This window comes from Dendropsophus ebraccatus, chromosome 6 (genome assembly GCF_027789765.1).
Source record: "Dendropsophus ebraccatus isolate aDenEbr1 chromosome 6, aDenEbr1.pat, whole genome shotgun sequence".
NCBI classification, from domain to species: Eukaryota; Metazoa; Chordata; class Amphibia; order Anura; family Hylidae; genus Dendropsophus; species Dendropsophus ebraccatus.
In genome coordinates, this window is record NC_091459.1 from 129594296 (window position 1) to 129617398 (window position 23103).

The 23103-nt window shown below is 42.4% G+C and overlaps 1 protein-coding gene across 1 annotated transcript in view; it reads right to left on the reverse strand.

Moving 5' to 3' along the window:
• PKHD1 (PKHD1 ciliary IPT domain containing fibrocystin/polyductin) overlaps positions 1-23103 on the reverse strand; it is a 340735-nt gene that overhangs the window by 256693 nt on the left and 60939 nt on the right. Inside the window, exons 35-36 of the mRNA XM_069974284.1 lie at positions 18424-18652; positions 6681-6831 (exon numbers count right to left, since the gene is read on the reverse strand). Coding sequence (XP_069830385.1) covers positions 6681-6831; positions 18424-18652 — 380 coding nt within the window. The remainder of the gene's footprint in view (positions 1-6680; positions 6832-18423; positions 18653-23103) is intronic.

Consider the following 23103-nt stretch of genomic DNA (forward strand, 5'->3'; position numbering starts at 1 on the left):
CTCTTCACATGATGACATACGGCTAATTAAGTCCTATGGGAAAGACAATCAGCCGCTTTTTTAGGTGGTAAGCTAAATTATTTCACCTAGACGACTGATACAATGTGGCACCGCCGAGATCCGAGAGAGATTTTTTCTCACTGCTAATAAACTTAGCTACAAAGGTAAAATGATAGGCGGCTAATGAACCTGAGCCGGAACACGCATGACCCAGATAAGTCACGCGCCCCCCCACGTTTCCCGCTCGGCCATAATTTCCTTTGGATTAGCTGTAATTCCAATTTACTTTAAACGACTTATAATTTAAATGCAGATGCACAATGAATAACCACTTAAATGGATCTCGCCGCCCGGCTTCATGTATATTTTTATATTCTTGGTGCTTATGTTTTTTTTTTTTTCTTCGCGGTCGTTTTGGAATTTTTTATTTTTTTTGAGCTGCTCTGATTTTCAATGCATCATTGGCTTTTATTCCAAATCTAATGTGAGTCGCATTAAGGCTGCTCTTTACTGTTTGCGTATATCCTACTGTTACTACGGATTTCCAGCTACTTTTCAGACAAACAATCTGTTGGGAAATGACAAAGCAGATGTGTGAAGAGTAAACCCCTTGATTAATGTTGATAGCCTCTCAATGAACCATGTGTAGACGGGGGTGGGGGGGAAAGCGATAAATAATTTTTCGCGCTTTGTGTTCTGTTTTTTTTTTTTACTATCGAATATATATGATGCGAGCTGGTAGGAGTTATTCCAGGTGTAATAAGAAACAGTCTAAATATAAAAAAAGCACTAGCAAAGTAAAAAAAAAAAAGTAAAAAATAAGCTAACAAAATAAAAGAAAACCCAAAATGAAACCAAATTAAAATTCAATGAATGAATGAATAAATAAATAAATAAATAAAGTACATTAAAAAAAAAAAAATAAAATTGTAGCTGTAGCTAAACCTACAACTTCACCAACCTATCAATAATAAAAATAATCTATGTAAACAATCGATATTTCAATCTAATGCCGCGTTTACACGGAACGATCATCGCTCGAATTTTCGCAATAACAATCGCATTTGAGCGATAATCGTTCCGTGTAAACACAGCAAACGATCAAGCGATGAGCGAAAAATCGTTCATTTTGATCTTTCGGCATGTTCTCAAATCGTCATTCGTCATTCGCTAAAAATTCGCAGATCGCTTCGTGTAAACAGTCTTTCAACGATTCACCCTATGTAAAAGATGGGCTTAAGCGATCTTTAAAACGATCGCAATAACAATTTTTCTTACGGATCTTCTAACGATTTTTCTCCGTCTAAATGCTGATCGTTGTAAAAACCAAATTGTTGCTTCAAAATCGTTAATCGTTCGATTGGGCGAATTATCGTTCCGTGTAAACCCAGCGTAAGGCTATGTTCCCACACAGTATATTTGTTCAGTGTTGGAGTGGATTAAAAACACAGAAAAGCTATGTTCACACACACTGTTAAAATTGAGTGGATGGCCACCATTTAATGGCAAATAATTACGCTTATTTTAAAACAACAACCGTTATTTACCAAGTGGCGGCCATAGACTAAATTTCAACAGTCTGTGGGAAAATAGCCTTTCTGTGTTTTCAATCCACTCCTGGTTTTGGTTGAAAAATACTAAGCAAATATACTGTGTGGGAACATAGCCTTGCAGAGCAATGGACAGAAAGGCTATGTTTACACAACGCCCAAAAAAAGGAAAAAGGCGTCCGCTTTTTGTGTTTAAAAAGACGTCCGTTATTGCATAATTTTAATTGGCTTGACTAAAATGCATTGAAGACTATGGAATAACAGACGTCTTTTTCATGCAATGTATTGAATGACGGACGTCTTTTGATGCGGACGCATTCAATACAATGAGTGAAAAAGACGTCCGTTATTCCATAGACTTCAATGCATTTTAGTCAAGCCAATTAAAATTATGCAATAACGGACGTCTTTTTAATCACAAAAAGCGGACGCTTTTTTCCTTTTTTGGACGTTGTGTGAACATAGCCTAATGGAGCATTTGAAAACATTTTTGAAAAAAAGTTATGTGAATGTTTTGCATGGAAGAAGGAAAGAGATAATCCTTTAGGTGCCTCATCCTCTGGTTCTACATCTCAGCCCGGCATGGGATGTCGCAGTTGCCATTTACAAAGGCATCTGAGTTAGGCCATGCTCACACACAGTATGGTTGTGTTACTTATTGAGCCATTAAATGTCGCTTTCAGGGTTTAAAAAAAAAAATCACCTAAAGATCTAAAGTTTTTGTCACAAAAATGTGTTTCATTGAAAGTCGGCTGTTAGCAACGTAAAATACAAGCTTTTATTTCAACAGCTGTTAAAACAGTTCGTATTAAACATCATTTCTTTTGTTTTCTGTGTCTGGTAATTTCAGCCTTTAAAAAATGTTTTTTTTCTAATAAAAATGGAAGAAGTTTTTTTTTTATGGCTGAAACATAATAAAGAGATGATACTTACCTGTCCCTGTGCCCTGGCAGCTGCAGCATCACCACTCACTCTCAGCCTCCGGTCTGCAGTTTTTCTTTGGTTCCTGTGTGAGTTGTCCTGACTGAGAGGCCATTTCTTTATTCGGCTTATGACTTTGCAGGACCGGGATAATTTTTTGGCACTTTTGTGTAAATTTGTCTCAGGCTATGATTTCAAACAATTTTGGAACAATTAATATCAGGTTCGACAATGTTCTCCGAACCTGAACACTCACCATTTGACTACCGGCAGCTGCAGAAGTTGGATGCTGCCCTAGGGAGTCCTGGAAAACATGGATAAGCCTATGGCTCAACACTAGTTTTAATCAGTGTTCAGTGTTACACTAAGTGGGTTATATCCTTGTCACGGCTGCAGTGGTGACCCGTGCCCTGGGCCGCAACCACACCGGCTCTCCTGAGCGCCTGTGCTCGGCGGACGCTGGAGCCCACGTATAGGGGCTCGTTGCCACCATCTCTTCAGCCCTCCTGGGTGCCTCACCTGCCCCCACTCCTACTTTCTGTGTTACTGCCCGCGAGTGCATCCCCGTCCCCTTGGGCGCATGTGGAGTAGTATGCCCTCAATTGGTTAAGCACTTAACAAACTCCCCTATATACGTTGTACATGTCCTGACCACCCTTGTTGGAGAGTCTGTATTGCTATGATTAGCATTGTGGTCCCAGCTCCTGCCCCTGTGAGTCCTTACTTAGGTTCCTGCTAAGTGGCTCCAGTAGAGATGATCGAACAGCACGAATTTTCAGGTTCGTTCAAAGTCGAACCATCGGCATTTGACTCCCGCTACCTTCCCGTTCCGCGGGGAAGGTGGAGACAGCCCGAGTGCCGCCTGGAAAACAGGGATACAGCCTGTACTCGGGCTGTCTCCACCTTCCCCACGGAACGGGAAGGCAGCGGGAGTCAAATGCCGATGGTTCGAGTTCGAACAGACCTGAAAATTCACGCTGTTCGATCATCTCTAGTCTCCAGTTGCGCCTTACCCACCACCACTAGCAAGCAAAGCCAGGGGTAGCGACCCACCATGTGTTGGGCTCTGGTGAAGACAAGCAGACCCTTAGACTCCTGGTGCGGCTTACATTGTCGATAACAGCGGTTCACTGGATCCATGTCTCCAGTTGTGACAATACTCTTATGTTCACTGGGATGGATGGGGGTTAGGGGTCAGAGCTTGATGTTTCCTGAAGATCATTGGATTAGGAGGATTTACGGACATCACACTCCCTGGTGTCTAGTGCAGATTCTAGTGTGTAAGCGGTCAGTTATGGGATGACCAGACCTATTGGCGTCACTTGATAAGAACTACATCATATGAACATAAGTCAGGCAGAATACATGAGACGTAAGAGCTCACAATCTAACACACAGCTACTATGACGTGACGATTGTATTACACGGCCATTATTTGTAGTGTTTATTGATGCAGTGATTACCCTAATAGTCTATAGGGAGCGGTATTACGGACCATTGCCCCATCTGGACCGTTCCCTCCTAATATATTATTGACTAAGACATTGTTATTTTGTATCATTTAAGTTTTCCTGAAAGTAGATTAATGCTCCTGAGGTGATTAATGAAGACCTAAAATCATTACCACTCTGAGCACCTACATGACAAATGACGACACCTCATCCGTGGAGGATATGAAATCGTTTGTGGTGGGGAGTGGAGCGTGTCAGGTCTAATGGCAATGATGGACTGCGCCAACAAGTGGGGAAACGGCAGCCCCGCCATTGTCAAAATATAGAAACCCTGAAGAGGACAACCTAAGGCTCTATAGCAGACTACAGGTCCCAGCATGCCATAAGAGCCCCTACACAAATAGTCAACATTTAAAGGGATTCTCCAAACTCAACTTCTAAAAGCTGATTATGTGTTCTCCTAGATAGATTACATATAGATGTAAGTATAAGTATCTTCATGGGGATCTGGAGCCATGGAAATTGGACATCCGCAACTAGGAAAAGTCATGTTGTCTTCATATATACTCTATCTAGATATCTACATATTGTTCTTTCATTTTATGTATAGATGATCAACTATCTAGCTATCTACAATATACCTTGTTCTTGCATTCTACCTACCTATCTATCTATCTCCTTTGTATCTATCTATCTATCTATCTCCTATCTATCTATCTATCTATCTATCTATCTCCTATCTACCTATCTATCTATCTATCTATCTATCTATCTATCTCCTATCTACCTATCTATCTATCTCCTTTGTATCTATCTATCTATCTATCTATCTATCTATCTATCTATCTATCTATCTATCTATCTATCTGTCTGTCTTTCAATCTATCTGTCTATCTATCGATTGATCAATCGGACTTTCTGTCTATCTATCTATCTATCTATCTATCTATCTATCTATCTATCTATCTCCTATCTATCTATCTCCTATCTATCTATCTCCTATCTATCTCCTATCTATCTATCTCCTATCTATCTATCTCCTATCTATCTATCTCCTATCTCCTATCTATCTCCTATCTCCTATCTATCTCCTATCTATCTATCTCCTATCTCCTATCTATCTCCTATCTATCTATCTCCTATCTATCTATCTCCTATCTATCTCCTATCTATCTCCTATCTATCTCCTATCTATCTCCTATCTATCTCCTATCTATCTCCTATCTATCTATCTATCTATCTATCTATCTCCTATCTATCTATCTATCTATCTATCTATCTATCTATCTATCTTCTATCTATCGATCTCCTATCTTCTATCTATCTATCTATCCCCTATCTATCTATCTATCTATAAAATAAGAACTTGCAGCATATCCAAAATAGTGAAAAAAACTTGTGGTGTTTTATTGGTGCATAACCAAAAAAATCAGCAACATCAAGACCTTTCTCAAGCATCTCAAGGTCTCGAGATGAGACAGAAACGTTGCTGATTTTTTTGCTTATGCACCAATAAAACACCACAAGTTTTTTTCACTATTTTGGATGTGCTGCAAGTTCTTATTTTATTTGAAGAGGAGACGTGGATCCATTCTCCATTGCTGGCACTCCGAGCACTGTTCCTGTGAGTGCACTCCATTCTGCTATTCTATCTATCTATCTATCTATCTATCTATCTATCTATCTATCTATCTATCTATCTCCTATCTATCTATCTCCTATCTATCTATCTATCTGTCTGTCTGTCTATCTATCTATTTACACAGACAGACAATTTCTGCACCAGATAAGTACTACATTATCAAATATTCTACATTACTGAAAGGACAAATCTCTTTCTGGATTATTTCTCACTGTTTTTTAGCCTTATGAAATTCCACATTATGCTTCAGATATTGTATAAAAATAAAATGCCGGATTATCAGGTGTTGTGGAGTATTGGACGATGTATTAATGGAATTTTAGTTCCAAAAAGAAAAAAAAATGATAACTATAGATAAGTTTATTTGTACTTCTTGGCTTAGTTCTTTAGGCTATGTTCACACAACGTCAAAAATAGAGAAAAGGCGGCCGATTTTGATATTTAAAATAACGTCAGTTTTTGCCACGATTTAACTGCAAGTCAATGGGAAGACTGACGTCCAATGCACACAATGCACTGAATAACGGACGTTTTAGACTCAAAATAACGGACGTCATTTTAAACGGAGCTTGAAAAAACGTTGCGTGAACATAGCCTTCCATTGTATAAGGGTACATAGTAGCTGGCACTAGATGGGAGCACAGTATGGTCACATGGCTTACTGTGGCTGGCATTGGTTAGGGACACACTTTAGTTGAGAAGAGGTTCTGCAGCAGCTGCTGTATACTAAGAATCATGTATGCTAAGTTGTTGGTGTCTTTTAATAAACATAATCTACAGCAGTTATGACACCCCCCCCCCCCATATATACCATTCTATAATGATCCAGTAATCTCCTATACAAAAAGAATTAAAAAGAAACAAAAACCTACAATCCTTCCTGTAAATTTTCTGAATTTTCCTCACCTATTTACCGAATAAACTAGATGTTTAACTGCAGCTTTACTTTACTTTGCATTGCCAATAAATCCACGGGCACTTAGCGTTATAGATCACCCGAACCCGCGCCCCGGCCGGAATGATTCTTTTTTTTTTTTTTTTTTATAACGTACACATTGTTACAAATTTAATTTTTAAACTGTTTGAATCAGTCTGTAAAAAAAGATTTGATTATACCTGAGTGTTCTGGAGCCAGTTTTTCCGTATCGCAGTAATCTGTGTGGTAATTGGCTGATTAGGCGCCTTGCACTCCATCTCTGCCTCTGTTGCTATGGCGATGCTACAGGAGCCATTATAGATGAGAACTTCATCTTCTTCCACTTTAGGGCTGAAACGAGGAAGGGGAGGGTGGACGGGGTGTCATCAATCTTAATGAAATGCAATTATTTTTGCTCTTATTAATCATTGCGAGCCATTAGCTTGTGGCAAGTACAGGCCGCCATTTATCAAACTTTGCAAATTTCGGTAATTTTGTTTCCATTCTTTTTATCGTTTATTTGTTTTGCTGATCTGCAGCCTGTACGGCACATGTGCGAAAATATATTACACCAATTCCTATCTGTTTAACAAATCAGCCAGGATCGCACACACACACATACCAGGAAACACGTGCTCCCAGCACCGGAGTCTGCGAGAAATACAAATTTCAAGATTACAGGGCCGAAAGCGTAATACAGTGCCGAAAAAAAGAAAGAAAGAGGGGAGAAAAAAAAACGTCGTCAATACTGCGGATATAGTATTCAAGTGTTTAAGCTTTCCTTCTCGCCTGCAACAGAATAACCTGGATCCCTCCAGGGCAACGGAGGGAAAATTGGAATTCTTTCGACGCAACTGGCTAAACCGGTCCCCAATTCCTACTGTGAAAAAATGAGGCAATTTAGGATTCCTATTCCCTCTCCTCAGTTTATTGCAATAAGATTCTCGGCAGATAGCGTGCAACATTAACTTAGTAACTTAATTAAACTTACTTAACAGCCCAGAATAAGCAGATTCGATATATGTGCTAGTTATTCTGCCAAATAAGGATTTTAATGCTGTGTAGTGAGAGGGGGAAATTAGAGAGGAAAGTATTTGGATTGCTGCGTTTTGGCTAAGTATGGTGGATGGGGGGGGGGGGGGGCGGGAGGTCTGGGATTTCGACATATACTGTAGGAGGGAGTCTATATTTTATGATGCAATGGTCCCTCTAGTGGGTGAAGAAGTGTCTGACATCTGACAACTTTACAGATTGTTATTACATCTAGTTACATGCTAATTGCAGCAAGATGACCAGTAGGTGGCAGTGTTGTGGTCAGCACTGTTTAGCCATTTCTGCAGTCTTCTATTGATCGTACATAGAAAGAAGCTGGCAATATGTGGTTAACGCTGATGCTTGAGCAGTGCTGGAGGGGAAATGTGATAATGTAATCGCAGCGGTATTCAGGTACAGCAGTATTTAAAAAAATAAAAATGTGATAGTTATAAGCAACCAAGACATTACTCAATAAAAAGAAAAAACCTAAAGCATTTTAGAATTTAGACAATGCTATTTGGTTGAAAGTAATATATGACATTGTGATTAACACTATGATTTAGGAAAAACAATATGGGTCTTCCCTATAAACAAGAATATAACCAATGTAATGCCGCTCCCCATGTTCAAGGATATTACTACTGTTATGTGGTCCTATATGTACAAGAATAAAACTACTATAATAATGGCTCCTAAGCGAAATAATATAACAACTATTATATTTAAGCTTATGTTAAAGTATATAACTACTATAATACTGCTCCTATGTACGAGAATGTAACTACTATAATACTGCTTCTATATACAAGAATATAACTACTATAATACTGCTCCTATATATAAGAATATAACTACTATAATACTGCCCCCTATATACAAGAATATAACTACTATAATACTGCTCCTATATACAAGAAAATAACGACTATAATACTGCTCCTATATACAGGAATATAACTACTATAATACTGCCCCCTATATACAAGAATATAACTACTATAATACTGCTCCTATATACAAGGATATAACTACTATAATACTGCTCCTATATACAAGAATATAACTACTATAATACTGCTCCTATGTACAAAAATATAACTACTATAATACTGCTCCTATATACAGGAATATTACTACTATAATACTGCTCCTATATACAAGAATATAACTACTATAATACTGCTCCTATATACAGGAATATTACTACTATAATACTGCTCCTATATACAAGAATATAAGTACTATAATACTGCTCCTAAATACAAGAATATAACTACTATAATACTGCTCCTATATACAAGAATATAACTACTATAATACTGCTCCTGTATACAAGTATGTAACTACTATAATACTGCTCCTATATACAAGAATATAACTACTATAATACTGCCCCCTATGTACAAGAATATAACTACTATAATGCGACATGGAGAGAAGGGAGCTACTGCACATCCCACCTATGGCTGATACTAATGCCGCTCGGCTAATTTTAAAAACTAACGCCAGGATGTTGGTATATAATTTAATCAAACCATATTGCCCCTTGTACCGCGTGCAGGTCCCCTGGTTCACATGGGTCCCTACACTAACTTCACACTGTGTCGGTCAGCGACTGCCAACCCCGAAAAGCGTGCACATGCAGGGAAGGGAGGCCATGGAATGGCCCTGCAACCCCAATGTCACAGGACCAAACCCAAAATGCCCCACCAATACCCAGCCGGCACCACCGGCGGAGAAGGCTGCCCCCAAACAACACAAGTATGAATATGGTATTGCACTCACCACCACTGCTGCAACCAGAATGGGAAAAACATAGAGGTACTGACATGTGAGCACAGGTATATCCTGCTAATTTGGGTGACATCGGTCTTATAAAGGGGAGTGCCAGCCGCTCAGAAAAGAGAGAAAAACATAAAATGCGACATGGAGAGAACTGCACATCACACCTATAGCTGACACTAATTTTAAAAACCAACACCAGGATGTCGGTATATAATTTGATCAAACCATACTGCCCCGTATACCACGTGCAGGTCCCCTGGTTCACACAGGTCCCTACACTAACTCCACACTGTGTCGGTCAGCGACTGCCAACCCCGCAAAGCGTGCACATGCAGAGAAGGGAGGCCCCTTCGTGGACCCACATGACCCAGATTGGCGGGATGTACCTGTGCTCACATGTCGGTACCTTATGTCTTTCCCATTTTGTCTGCAGCAGTGGTGATGAGTGCAATATCACATTCATACTTGTGGTGTTTGGTGGCAGCCTTCCCCGCCGGTGGTGCCGGCTGGGTATTGGTGGGGCATTTTGGGTTTGGTCCTGTGACATTGGGGTTGCAGGGCCATTCCATGGCCTCCCTTCCCTGCATGTGCACGCTTTGCAGGGTTGGCGGTCGCTGACCGACACAGTGTGGAGTTAGCGTAGGGACCCGTGTGAACCAGGGGACCTGCACGTGGTACACGGGGCAATATGGTTTGATCAAATTGTATACCAACACCCTGGCGTTGGTTTTTAAAATAGGCCTAGCGGCAGAAGTATCAGCCATAGGAGGGATGTGGAGCCGCTCCTTTCTCTCCATGTCGTATTTTATAACACTGCTGCCAGAAAGATCATCCAGCCTCGATGATCTTTGCAGAGACCGGCCGTTCCGTGACCTGGCCGAATCACGGAACAGTAGGTCTCATGGGTGAACCTGGCCTAATACTGTCTCCCATATACAAGAATATAACTACTATAATACTGCCTTCTGTGTTCAAGAATATAACTGCAATAGTAGTGTTTTCTGTTTACATGAATGTAACTACTATAACACCGCCCCCTGTGGATGACAGATAGGAGACCTTCGTCATCTGCCTGTAGTTGCTCATTAGTCTGGCTGCATACATCCCGGCGTATGGCGGTGTTTCTCTGCCTGCTGTCCAGATCTCTCCATTGCCTCGGGTGAGGTGCTCACCTCTCCTCATGGCAGCGCTCGCTCTGTACGCCTCATCGGTAATTAATACAGGTCCTGGATCCGCTGTGGAATAGTCACTGGCAGCTACCGAAATCCCCTCTCAGTCCATAGAGCCAACAGAAATCTGCTCGGGAACGTGCGAGCGTTGATTGATGGATCATACACGGAACTCTGTGACTTTGTGAACATGCGGATGATGAGAGTATCCAGCCGCCTCCCTTATAAATAATTGTCATTAAAGTGCCTTCTCTCTCTTCATCTCGTATGATTTTCCCCATTGGCAGTCACCAGATGTTGTGTACGAAATGAGAGATAAATATCCCGGTGCGGCAGGCAGGACGCAACCAGCTGTTTATTACACCGAGATTCTGATGATTTGTACATTACAGGACGTGGACGTGTTCAAAGAGACCAGATTCAGAGGTTTTTACTTTAAAGTAACGGGCACTTTTATCTTGCTGGTGTTAGAGGGGGTGAAAAAAAGTTGTTTTTTTGCTGATTTGGATTGATATCAGATCCTAGAAAAGCTGGGTGGCAAATCACATGCACCATATTAAAGGAGAACTCCGGACTGGGGTGATTTTTGGCAGAGTGTTGGAGAGGGAGAGGATGAAAGACATAACATGCTCTTGCAGTGGCCTAGGTGACGGTTACTGATTTTGGGCCTGCTGGTGGGTTCTGGTGCAACTTGTCACAGTGGCCAGGAGTGGAAACACCCACCCCTGGACACATGGCAACCCCCGGACCTTGGTTGGAACTAAGGTGAGGTGTAAGGTTTAGGTGTAAGTACGGCGGTAGATATATCCCACTTTCAACATTTAAAAAAAAAAAAAAATTTACTTTGAAAAGGTCAAAAATAGTCACAATGATCAGGTACTTAGTCCAAAAATAATCAATATAGTAGTCCAACAGGTGATAGAGACTGGATAGGAGGACCCTTGCTTAATGTACCCTGCTGGGATGTGATAAAGTGTTGAAGAAGTGTTTAAAGGATCCTCGTAGCCACGTATGGATGAGTCTTAGTTATCTCACCTAACCGCCTTCTGCTCCACAGAGTCAATTTGCCCGTCCTCTAGGGTAGTACAAGTCCCAGGTCTCTGCTCTGGGTGGAGCTGGCTTGTAATGTCCTTCCTACAAAGCTGAGTGTCTCGTCAGTAGAGAGCAGCTTGCTGGCACTGTGCTCTATTGCAGGTCTAGTCTTGAGTGATCCATCACTTTCCTTTAAAGTGGTCGACTGTCCTGTTCTAGCAAGAAGAATCCTTGACATAGGCAAGGGTGAAGACTCCCTTGTCTCCAGTTTCCCAAGGGTTCTGGTCCAGCAACCCATGAGGGTTAGGAAGCTAGTTGAAGGAACAACTATATACACGTCCTGCCTGGCCCATAGCCAAGCTTTAACTGCCTCACTACTAGAGGGAAGTAGTTACTTTAAATAAAGGGAAGTGTTTGTGAAGCTAGACCTAGTGTTAGCTGCAGCTGTGCTTGTGAGTGTGACATCTAGTGGTTGGAGTAAGGAACAGCTGTCTCCTGTCCTAACCTGTGACACTAAAGTGATACACTTCAACCAAGGTGTAAGAAGAAAAGAAAAACACATAGTGAGACACTATACTTTCAGCTACCCCACTCCAGCGCTGGTTCCAGTATCCCGCAGCCGCTGACTGGTTGAGCGGGCCAAACACGTCACGTCGCAGGTCCCCACTCAGACCCAGAAGCAGCCGGGACTGGGGGAGCAGGGCTGTGGGATACCGGCACCAGTGTTGGAGCAGGGAGGTGAGAGCATGTTACTTTCATCCTCCCCCTCCCTAGACATATCAGTGTAGATAGGGAATGAAACACTTTGTAAAGTAAAAAAAAAAATAATAATATATATATATATATATATATATATATATATATATATATATAAATAAATATATATATATATATATATATACACACACACACATTTTTTTTTCTTGCAGAAATCAATAGTATAGGCGATTAGGGTTTATTAGTGGAAAAAATGCATTTTTATCATGTAAAAGCAGTTTGAAGCTCTCCCCCTGTCTTCATTGTTCTCTATGTAGAAGGGAGGGGTGGAGGGAGATGAGGCACCAAAACAGGACAACAAAGAGTTAATTTACAGCTACATCACCAGGCTATCTCCTCTGAAGTCAACACTGACCTCTCTGATCTCTGAATACCAGCTTTCACACAGATCCTGCTGTGTAATCCTTTGTCCTTTGTACTAATCTCCCTCCTTCCTCCTCCCCCCTCCCCTCTCCATAGGTTACACAGGGCTCACTAATGTAAACCGGTCAAGATCAAGTTAAATACTTTTTCAAATACATTTATTTAGCAAACTTGTCTCCTTCTCCTGATATGCCACTCTTTTCCTTGCACCGTTGACATCTCATTGTCTGGATTACCAACAACCACTCTGCTCTAAAAACAGTGGTCTGAACAGAGGATGTATACATATACATAGCTATAGTATACACATTTATATATTATACTGTATACACTATATAACTGTATACATTTACATTATAGCTCTATAAACGCCAGACAGATAACCGGTGGTAGTCAGTAACCTAGACAATGAGCTGTCAACAATGGCAAGAAAAGAGCAGCATATCAGGGGATGGAGGCACGTTTGCTAAATGAATGTAATTGAAAAAATATTTATATTGATGAGTCCTACAATTCTAACTATGTTAGTTAAGGAGAATACCCCTTTAAGGCTGGGGGTGAGATTTATCAAACATGGTGTAAAGTGAAACTGGCTCTGTTGCCCCTAGCAACCAATCAGATTCCACCTTTCATTTTCCAAAGAGTCTGGAAGGTGGAATCTGATTGGTTGCTAGGGGCAACTGAGCCAGTTTCACTTTACACCATGTTTGATAAATCTCCCCCTATGTTCACACAATGTTTTTTTTAAAGGGAAAAAACAGCTTTTTTTTATAGTAATGGCTGTAAAAAAAAAATATAATTAGTCATGCTTTTTTGTGCTCTCACACAAGGAAAGATACCTGTTGCTCATGCAGGTTGTCTATCAAATGAGGGTAATTACTTTAGGCTAATTATAATATCAACTATGCAGCTTACCAGGATGTAGTGAATCTGTCACTACAGTATCATTTTCTCTTCTAGTCGGCACTGAAGGTATTGCCCTAAAGGTTCCCTGTACTCGCTAATACCCTTGCACCTGTATTGCACCTGTATTTTCATTGTGAACTTTTCTAGATTACTGTATTCTCTTTTGGCCACAAGATGCCGCCACTGAGTAATATTGTATCTATGGCAGTACATTGAAGTGAATAAGGGGTTGTCCATCGGAAAGCTTTTTCTTTCCAATCAACTGGTGTCAAAAAGTTTTATAGATTTGTAATTTACTTCTATTAAAAAATCTCAAGTCTTCCCGTACTCATCAGCTGCCGTATGTCCTGCAGGAAGTGTTTTATTTTCAGTCTGACACACTGCTCTCTGCTGACATCTCTGGGCGAGACAGGAACTGTTCAGAGCAGTAGCAAATCCCCATAGAAAACCTCTCCTGCTCTGAACAGTTCCTGTCTCGGCCAGAGATGTCAGCAGAGAGCACTGTATCAGACTGAAAATAAAACAACACTTCCTGCAGGACATACAGCAGCTAATAAGTATGGGAAGACTTGAGTTTTTTCTAATAGAAGTAAATTACAAATTTATATAACTTTAAGACACCAGTTGATTTGAAAGAAAAAGATTTTTGCTGGAGAACCCTTTTTACCTCTTCAGAACCGGAACTGAATTTTCGTTTTTGCCCTTTCCTTTTTCCTCCTCGTGTTTAAAAGGCCGTAGCGCTTCCTTTTTTTCGCCTACAGACCCACACGAAACTTCATTTTTTGCCCCTTTAATTGTACTTTGCAAGGGCAGACTTAATATTTCTGTAAAATATGTTGCAAAACAAGAAAAAAAAATTTATTTTTTTTTTTTTTTGTGTTTACACTGTTTGACCTATGGTAAAAATTACATGTTATGTAAAGTGTACAACAATATGTAAAGTATATAACCCCCTCTGAACTCCCCTACCCGACCCAAGACGTACAGTTACGTCCTGGGTCGTGAAGGGGTTAATAACAATGTTTTAGACATTCCAGCTGTTTTCTATGTCTCAATCTATCCATGGAGAGTTCTAGAATGTTCCACCAATGGAATGTCATACTACCTCAGTTTTTCCTCCACCAATAAGAGAGTTAACTAGTTTCAGCCCACATATAGGGTGTGATGTTCAGAGAGAGGGGTAGTCTAGTGCGTGTATCCTGAGCAGGACCCGTACTGCTGAGCTAATAGAGAGTTACCTCAGGGCCTGGCCTTGTGGCCAGGTGCCAACTACCCAAGACTGCAGTACTTCACCTAAGCCTTCCTTACAAGTTATGGCCTGCTAAGCCTTAAGTCCCTATAACATGGAACGATTATTGGCCGTATTCGGCCGATATCGGCCTTTACGGACGATAATCGTCTGGTGTAATAGAACACAACAATCAGCCAACATGAACGATGTTGGCTGATCGTTGTAGTCGTTTGTCTTTCAACATGTTGAAACTTGCTTTATGGATACTGTCCTGCACTGTGTCTCTCCTTGTCCACAGCGTGGGTTGAGATGATCTCTGAATTATCCTCTCTAGTGAAGGTTGCATCCTGTCTCTACAGAGTCTAGCGAGAAAAGACACTACACTTCCTCTACCCATGTGACTTCCTATCTACAGCCCCTGTGAGGTGTGCTGTGAGTGGGTGAGGAGTGCATATGTGAGAAGTAAAGAGAGAAATGATAGGACAGAAGAAGAGTGTACTCTCATTGGCTTACAGATCTATGTGACATAAAAACAAACAATAACCCCTTCAATACTACAGCTGTGCAATAACTGAATACATACACTTGCAAAAGTGACATCTTGTTGCAAAACTTTGGCACTACTACATCACCACTTACAATGGAAAAAGTACAGGCTTTTACGAAGGGTGTACCCAATAGCAACAACCGTGGTGGGACACCACACGGACAGGCCCCCTAGTCCTCTATACAATTTAAACTAACTAACTAAAAGACTGTTTCTATTCAAGTCAGCAAATTACAACTATCACCTGTATCCTAATATCACCAGCAATTTCCAAGTGCAAAACAGCTATTGGATGCAAACATAACAAAAACATAAACAAAGACTGTGCTGTCACTTTAAGAAGTACTTCAGGTAAAAGTTAGTCAAGTCATTAAGTTATCTAAGACTCTGTCCTCACTTACTCCCACCACATAACAAGAGACTTTGGGGGAGATTTATCAAAGGGTGTAAAATTTAGACTGGTGCAAACTACCCACAGCAACCAATCACAGCTCAGCTTTAGGCAGTGCTGAAAGGAAAGCTGAGCTGTGATTGGTTGCTGTGGGCAGTTTGCACCAGTCTAAATTTTACACCCTTTGATAAATCTCCCCCTTTGTGTTTAATGGGCGTGTGCCTAAGACCCAATCCACTCAGGCCCTGTGACAAGTGCCACAGCGGTACCGCACCCAGCCCTAGCTAACATCTGGCTACCTCTGAGACAATGCTCTTTGTTATGCAACAAGTCAGTCAGTGTATTGTCACTGTGTGGTTACAGAGGTTTTGGTGCTGTTTGACAGGAGAGCTGACCATACAATGCAAGTTCCTCCAGAATTCTCTGCTACTGAATGTGGACACACAGCAGCTGTACATAAAATGTTGATTTAAACAAATAAAACATGAAAAAAAAAAAAATCGAGAGTATTTTGCAAAACAGTTTGACGTTCACAACCCCTGTTCAGTTCTCTTTATAAATTTTTTTTCACATACTTACATACAATATAACACCATAGCAAAAGAAATTCAGAAGAAGGATTATAAAGTACGCCTCTCTGCATCACAATATGTATTTTTCTTTCTCAGCTGAAAGGGTTAATTGATTTTAATTAACTCTCGTTTGTCGCTAATTAGAGTTAGCCGGCGTTTAATTAGAATTGGAGTATTTAATGACTGCGAGGTAACCCTTTCAGTGCCCGGCCACCCCCGCTGGAGCACTGTACCGCCTGCCCTGTATTCCCTCACTTACAGCCTGTAATTAATTGCTTCCAGTATCAGGCAGTAATTGTTACTAGAACCGGCTGAGGGACCTGGCTGCGGATCAAACACCCCTCTACAGAACCCGTAATAATGCGGAGGACCGTAAGCTGTGACTATGTATACATCCTGCAGCAGTTTTATGGGTATCTGGCTTTTACAAGCATAACCACATTCCTCCAGACATTGCAAACTTTCGGCTTAGCTGGTGTCAAGTGGGCAATTACCATGCAGAAAAAAAACTGTTTTTCCCATGTAGTTTCTGGAATGTAGTTTTTTTTTTTCTTTTTAGGTATTTCACCTGAGAAAACAGTATGGAACAAAACCACAATGTGTGGACACAGCCTAAAGAGGTTATCCATTGTCCCCATCCCCTCCAGTCCAACTCTCTTTGATCTGATGATCAGTGAGGGGGCAGTTGAAGGTTGTATCTCCACCATTACAATTTGGATTTCCACTGATCAAGGTTAAAAATGCAACAATCAAGGGTGGACCTCCACCGATCAAGACTGGAACTCCTCCAATCACAATTGGAGTTCTTATGATCAAGGTTAGAACTGCACCAATTAAAGCAGGATCCCCACCGATCAAGGTTGGACCTCTATTAATCATGGTTGATTGGATTTCCCATAATCAAGGATGGACCTGGACCTCCACTGATCAATGTGGGGCCTTCACTAATAAAAAAAAAATGGAACTGCACCAATCAAGGTTGGACCACTACAATCAAGGTTAGAACTGCACCGAACAGAGTTGGACCTCTACCGATCAAGGTTGGAACTCCTCTAATCAATATTAGATTTCCCATGATCAAGACTGCATCTGCACCAATCAAAGCAGGACCCCCATGATCAATATTGGACCTCCACTCATCAAGGTTAGATCTCCCATGATCAAGGCTGGTCCTGAACCTCCACCGATCAATGCTGGACTTCCACCAATCAAGGTTGGACCGCCATGATCAAGACTAGAACTGCATCAAACAGGGATGGACCTCCATTAATCAAGGGTGGAACTTTACCAACCAAGACTGTATTTCCCATGATCAAGGTTAGAAGTGGACCAATTAAAGCAGGGACCTTACCCATCAAGGTTGGACCTCCACCAATCAAGGTTGGACCTCCACCAATCAAGGTTGGACCACCACTATTCAAGGTTGGACCACCAATTATCAAGGTTGGACCTCCAATGAGCGTCAAACTACCCCTGTTTAGCTCGTAAACCTCTCAATTCTTAATATGGATTTGCAGCACTCAGAGCACTGACATCTAAGGCTATGTTCACAAGCTGTATAAGACCGTCCGTTCTGTGTCCTGGCTGGGTCACGGAACGGCCGGTCTCAGAAAAGATCATCCCGGCCAGTACTGCAGTACCGGCTAGATGATCTTTAGTGCCGCTTAGTTCTGGTACGGGAGCATCCGTGCGCGCCTGCATCAGAACTCTCCACTGCACACAATGGAGCGTGCTGCCGGAGCCGCACGCTCCATAGTGTGCACTGGCAGGGTTTTCTGCGACCACTATTCATTGAATAGCGGCCACAGAAAACTGACATGTCAGTTTCTCGCGGTGCGCTAGGGATCCTGGCCGGAGTGTATGCCATGTTTATACAATCCGTCCGGGATTCCCTCAGCCTGCAGCACAATGTAAGTACCGCAGAAATCACGTCCGTTGTAACAATGGCCGTGATTGCCACGGAACTTACGTTGTGTGAACATAGCCTAAGGTGGTTGTGCCATGTGTGCACAAATTAGTTCACCCCATTTGACATGCAACCAATTTCCCCACACCCAGCATGAAAAACGATAGCACAGACAACACTGAAATGCCGCGTTTAGTATACTGCCTCCTTTGTTAGTAGCTGTTCATACCTGATAAACAGCCCAGTGATATGAGCTACATGCACCGCGCCATTGTCAGCTGGCACAGGACGGGCATCGTACTTCCAGTTACAATGACAATCATGGAGATAAGCCAAAGATCTTGTCACCATCAGGGCTCCCACGCGCACGGTTACATCACAGTGAATGAATGTGTGGCGTTTCTCATGGCACTGTGCCCCAGCCTCAAACATCGAGTCACACAGGAAGGACCACGAACCTGCCAAGGTGAAAGTAAATAATTCAGATTAATAAAATATTCACATCGATCTGTGGTGCACCTGCTCCCTGTGCCCAGCAAGGCTGTTCTGGACATATTGTAAACCATGAACACCTTAAAGGTACAGTCGCTGTATAAAATGTAAAAAAAAAACACGAAAAAGTTTTTAAAAAATTGTTCGTCTCAAACTGTGTGGGGAAAAAAAAAACTACATGTGGTGTAGAGGTTCAGCTTTCCTTATCTGTATCTTTCTGTAAGGCAACTGGCTACAGCAGAAGCCCTCCCCCAGAGCTGTGTCTCCAATAGGAGACCTGATATGATAAACCCCACCCCTTATCAAAGCCACACCCTTTCCTGTAACATCAGGAGATGGACAGCTGTGTTCTCTGTAAGAGAATCTGCCAGAGCACACAGGACCTGCACAGCAGTATATGCATCCTGTATGGCACTGCATCACTGAATTTAGGTGTACTCCAGGGGAAAAAATGTTTTCCAATCAGCGGGTGTCAGAAAGGTAATACAGATTTGTAAATAACTTCTATTTAAAATTTTCAAGCCTTCCAGCACTTATCAACTGCTGTATGTCCTGCAGGAAGTGGTGTAATCTTTCCAGTCTGACACAGTGCTCTCTGCTGCCACCTCTGTCCATGTCAGGAACTGCCCAGAGCAGCAGCAAATCCCTATAGAAAACCACTTCTGCTCTGGACAGTTCCTGGCATGGACAGAGGTGGCAACAGAGAGCGCTGTGTCAGACTGGAAAGAATACACAACTTCCTGTAGGGCATACAGCAGCTGATAAGTACTGGAAGACTTGATTTTTGAATGGAAGTAAATTATAAATCTATATAGCTTTCTGAAATTAATTGATTTAAAAAGAAAAAATATATCTGACATACCCCTATAAAGACAGGACTTTGTTGTGTCATATGTTACTCGTGGAGACTGCCAGCTGGAGTAGGTGGTCTTTCAGGCCAGGCAATACTTTTTGGGCATAAGATACCTGTCTCTTCAGTGCCAACTCAATGTTTGGCTTCTTAACTCACAGAGTAGCTTCCTCCAATAGGTGAGACTAAAGAAACCGTTTCCCTCTTTCCGGAGGACAGCTAAGCTGTGTAACTTGTAAGTCTCTGCATACATTATTGTGGTTATTTTTTTAAGAATTTGTACTTTTTAAAGGGGCACTCCAGAGAAAACAAAGTTTAAGAAATTTATACAAATGTGTAAATTGCTTCTACTTATAAATCTTCAATCTTCCAGTACTTATCAGCTGCTGTATGTCCTGCAGTAAGTGGTGTATTATTTCCAGTCTGACACAGTGCTCTCTGCTGCCTCCTCTGTCCATGTCAGGAATTGTCCAGAGCAGGAGAGGTTTTTTATGGGGATTTGCTACTGCTCTGGACAGTTCCTGACATGGACAGAGGTGGCAGCAGAGAGCACTGTGTCAGACTGGAAATAATACACCACTTCATGCAGGACATACAGCAGCTGATAAGGACTGGAAGGCTTGAGATATAGAAACAATTTACTAACCTGTATAACTTTCTGAAACCAGTTGATAATTAAATATATATTTTTTCCTCTGAAGCACCCCTTTAAGTATAGCATGCACCTGGTTTTGGCTCTCACAGACTTTTGCAGTTTTTGAGTTTGCAGTTTTTAACATCTGTTTACCGACAGAGACTAAAATCACCCGTTCACATCAATAGCTTTCCACCCTGATTGTACAAACTGTCACAGAGTGCACCATACACAGCAAAGATATACAGCAGGGATGGGGAACCTTCGGCCCTCCAGCTGTTGCCAGACTAAAGCTTTGGCTGTCTTGACATGATGGGAATTGTAGTTTTGCAACAGCTGGAGGGCTGACTGTTCCCCACCTCTGCTACACAGTAACAAACTATTACTTTCGTATCATTTCGACATGATCGAGGCAGGGACCTCTCTCCTGTAGAGTGCAAGCTCTTATGGGCAGAGCCATTTCTCCTATAGAGTGTAAGCTCTTATGGGCAGGGCCCTCTCTCCTGTAGAGTGTAAGCTCTTATGGGCAGGATTCTCTCTCCTGTAGAGTGTAAGCTCTTATGGGCAGTGTCCTCTCTCCTGTAGAGTGTAAGCTCTTATGGGCAGGGCCCTTTCTCCTGTAGAGTGTAAGCTCTTATGGACAGGGTCCTCTCTCCTGTAGAGTGTAAGCTCTTATGGGCAGGGTCCTCTCTCCTGTAGAGTATAAGCTCTTATGGGCAGAGCCCTTTCTCCTGTAGAGTGTAAGCTCTTATGGGCAGGGTCCTCTCTCCTGTAGAGTGTAAGCTCTTATAAGCAGGGTCCTCTCTCCTGTAGAGTGTAAGCTCTTATGGGCAGGATCCACTCTCCTGTAGAGTGTAAGCTCTTATGGGCAGGGTCCTCTCTCCTGTAGAGTGTAAGCTCTTATGGGCAGAGCCCTTTCTCCTGTAGAGTGTAAGCTCTTATGGGCAGGTTCCTCTCTCCTGTAGAGTGTAAGCTCTTATGGGCAGGGTGCTCTCTCCTGTAGAGTGTAAGCTCTTATGGGCAGTGACCGCTCTCCTGTAGAGTGTAAGCTCTTATGGGCAGGGTCCTCTCTCCTGTAGAGTGTAAGCTCTTATGGGCAGGGTCCTCTCTCCTGTAGAGTATAAGCTCTTATGGGCAGGGTCCTCTCTCCTGAAGAGTGTAAGCTCTTATAGGCAGGGTCCCCTCTCTCCTGAAGAGTGTAAGCTCTTATAGGCAGGGTCCCCTATCTCCTGTAGAGTGTAAGCTCTTATGGGCAGGGACCTCTCTCCTGTAAAGTGTAAGCTCTTATGGGCAAGGTCATCTCTCCTGTAGAGTGCAAGCTCTTATGGGCAGGGTCCTCTCTCCTGTAGAATGTAAGCTCTTATGGGCAGGGACCTCTCTCCTGTACAGTATAGGCTCTTATGGGCAGGGTCCTCTCTCCTGTACAGTATAGGCTCTTATGGGCAGTGTCCTCTCCCCTGTAGAGTGTAAGCTCTTATGGGCAGGGTCCTCTCTCCTGAAGAGTGTAAGTTCTTATGGGCAGGGACCTCTCTACTGTAGAGTGTAAGCTCTTATGGGCAGGATCCACTCTCCTGTAGAGTGTAAGCTCTTATGGGCAGGGTCCTCTCTCCTGAAGAGTGTAAGCTCTTATGGGCAGGGTCCTCTCTCCTGTAGGATGTAAGCTCTTATGGGCAGGGTCCCCTCTTTTTTGCTGTAGAGTGTAAGCTCTGATGGGCAGGGTCCTCTCTCCTGTAGAGTGTAAGCTCTTATGGGCAGGGTGCTCTTTCCTGTAGAGTGTAAGCTCTTATGGGCAGGGTGCTCTCTCCTGTAGAGTATAAACTCTTATGGGCAGAGCCTTTTCTCCTGTAGAGTGTAAGCTCTTATGGACAGGGTCCTCTCTCCTGTAGAATATAAGCTCTTATGGGCAGAGCCCTTTCTCCTGTAGAGTGTAAGCTCTTATGGGCAGAGCCCTTTCTCCTGTAGAGTGTAAGCTCTTATGGGCAGAGCCCTTTCTCCTGTAGAGTGTAAGCTCTTATGGGCAGTGTCCTCTCTCCTGTAGAGTGTAAGCTCTTATGGGCAGGGTCCTCTCTTCTGAAGAGTGTAAGCTCTTATGGGCAGAGCCCTTTCTCCTGTAGAGTGTAAGCTCTTATGGGCAGTGTCCTCTCTCCTGTAGAGTATAAGCTCTTATGGGCAGTGTCCTCTCTCCTGTAGAGTGTAAGCTCTTATGGGCAGTGTCCTCTCTCCTGTAGAGTATAAGCTCTTATGGGCAGGGTCCTCTCTCCTGTAGAGTGTAAGCTCTTATGGGCAGTGTCCTCTCTCCTGTAGAGTGTAAGCTCTTATGGGCAGAGCCCTTTCTCCTGTAGAGTGTAAGCTCTTATGGGCAGTGTCCTCTCTCCTGTAGAGTGTAAGCTCTTATGGGCAGGGACCTCTCTCCTGTAGAGTGTAAGCTCTTATGGGCAGGATTCTCTCTCCTGTAGAGTGTAAGCTCTTATGGGCAGAGCCCTTTCTCCTGTAGAGTGTAAGCTCTTATGGGCAGTGTCCTCTCTCCTGTAGAGTATAAGCTCTTATGGGCAGGGTCTTTTTTCCTGTACAGTGTAACAGGCAGGGACCTCTTTCCCATTGTGTAAACTTTTATGGACAGGTTCCTGACTGCTTTTCTTTCATTGTTGATTATTATTATTATTATTATTATTATTATTACTACTACTACTATTATTTTTACAATAAAATAACTCCTAGATTCCAGGCCTGGTTGTGATCATCTGTGTATCTGGGGCTGGTTAGGAAGGTAAGTGTGTATCTGCTATTTACTCGTACCCCTCTCCCCTCGCCTGACAGTTTCCTCGGCTCCTGCAGAGACGTTTCTGTCCAGATGGAGTGGGAACAATCCGACCTCTTGTGGTCGGGATGCAGACAGCTGGAAAACAATGGGATTAGAGATATTTTGCATAACT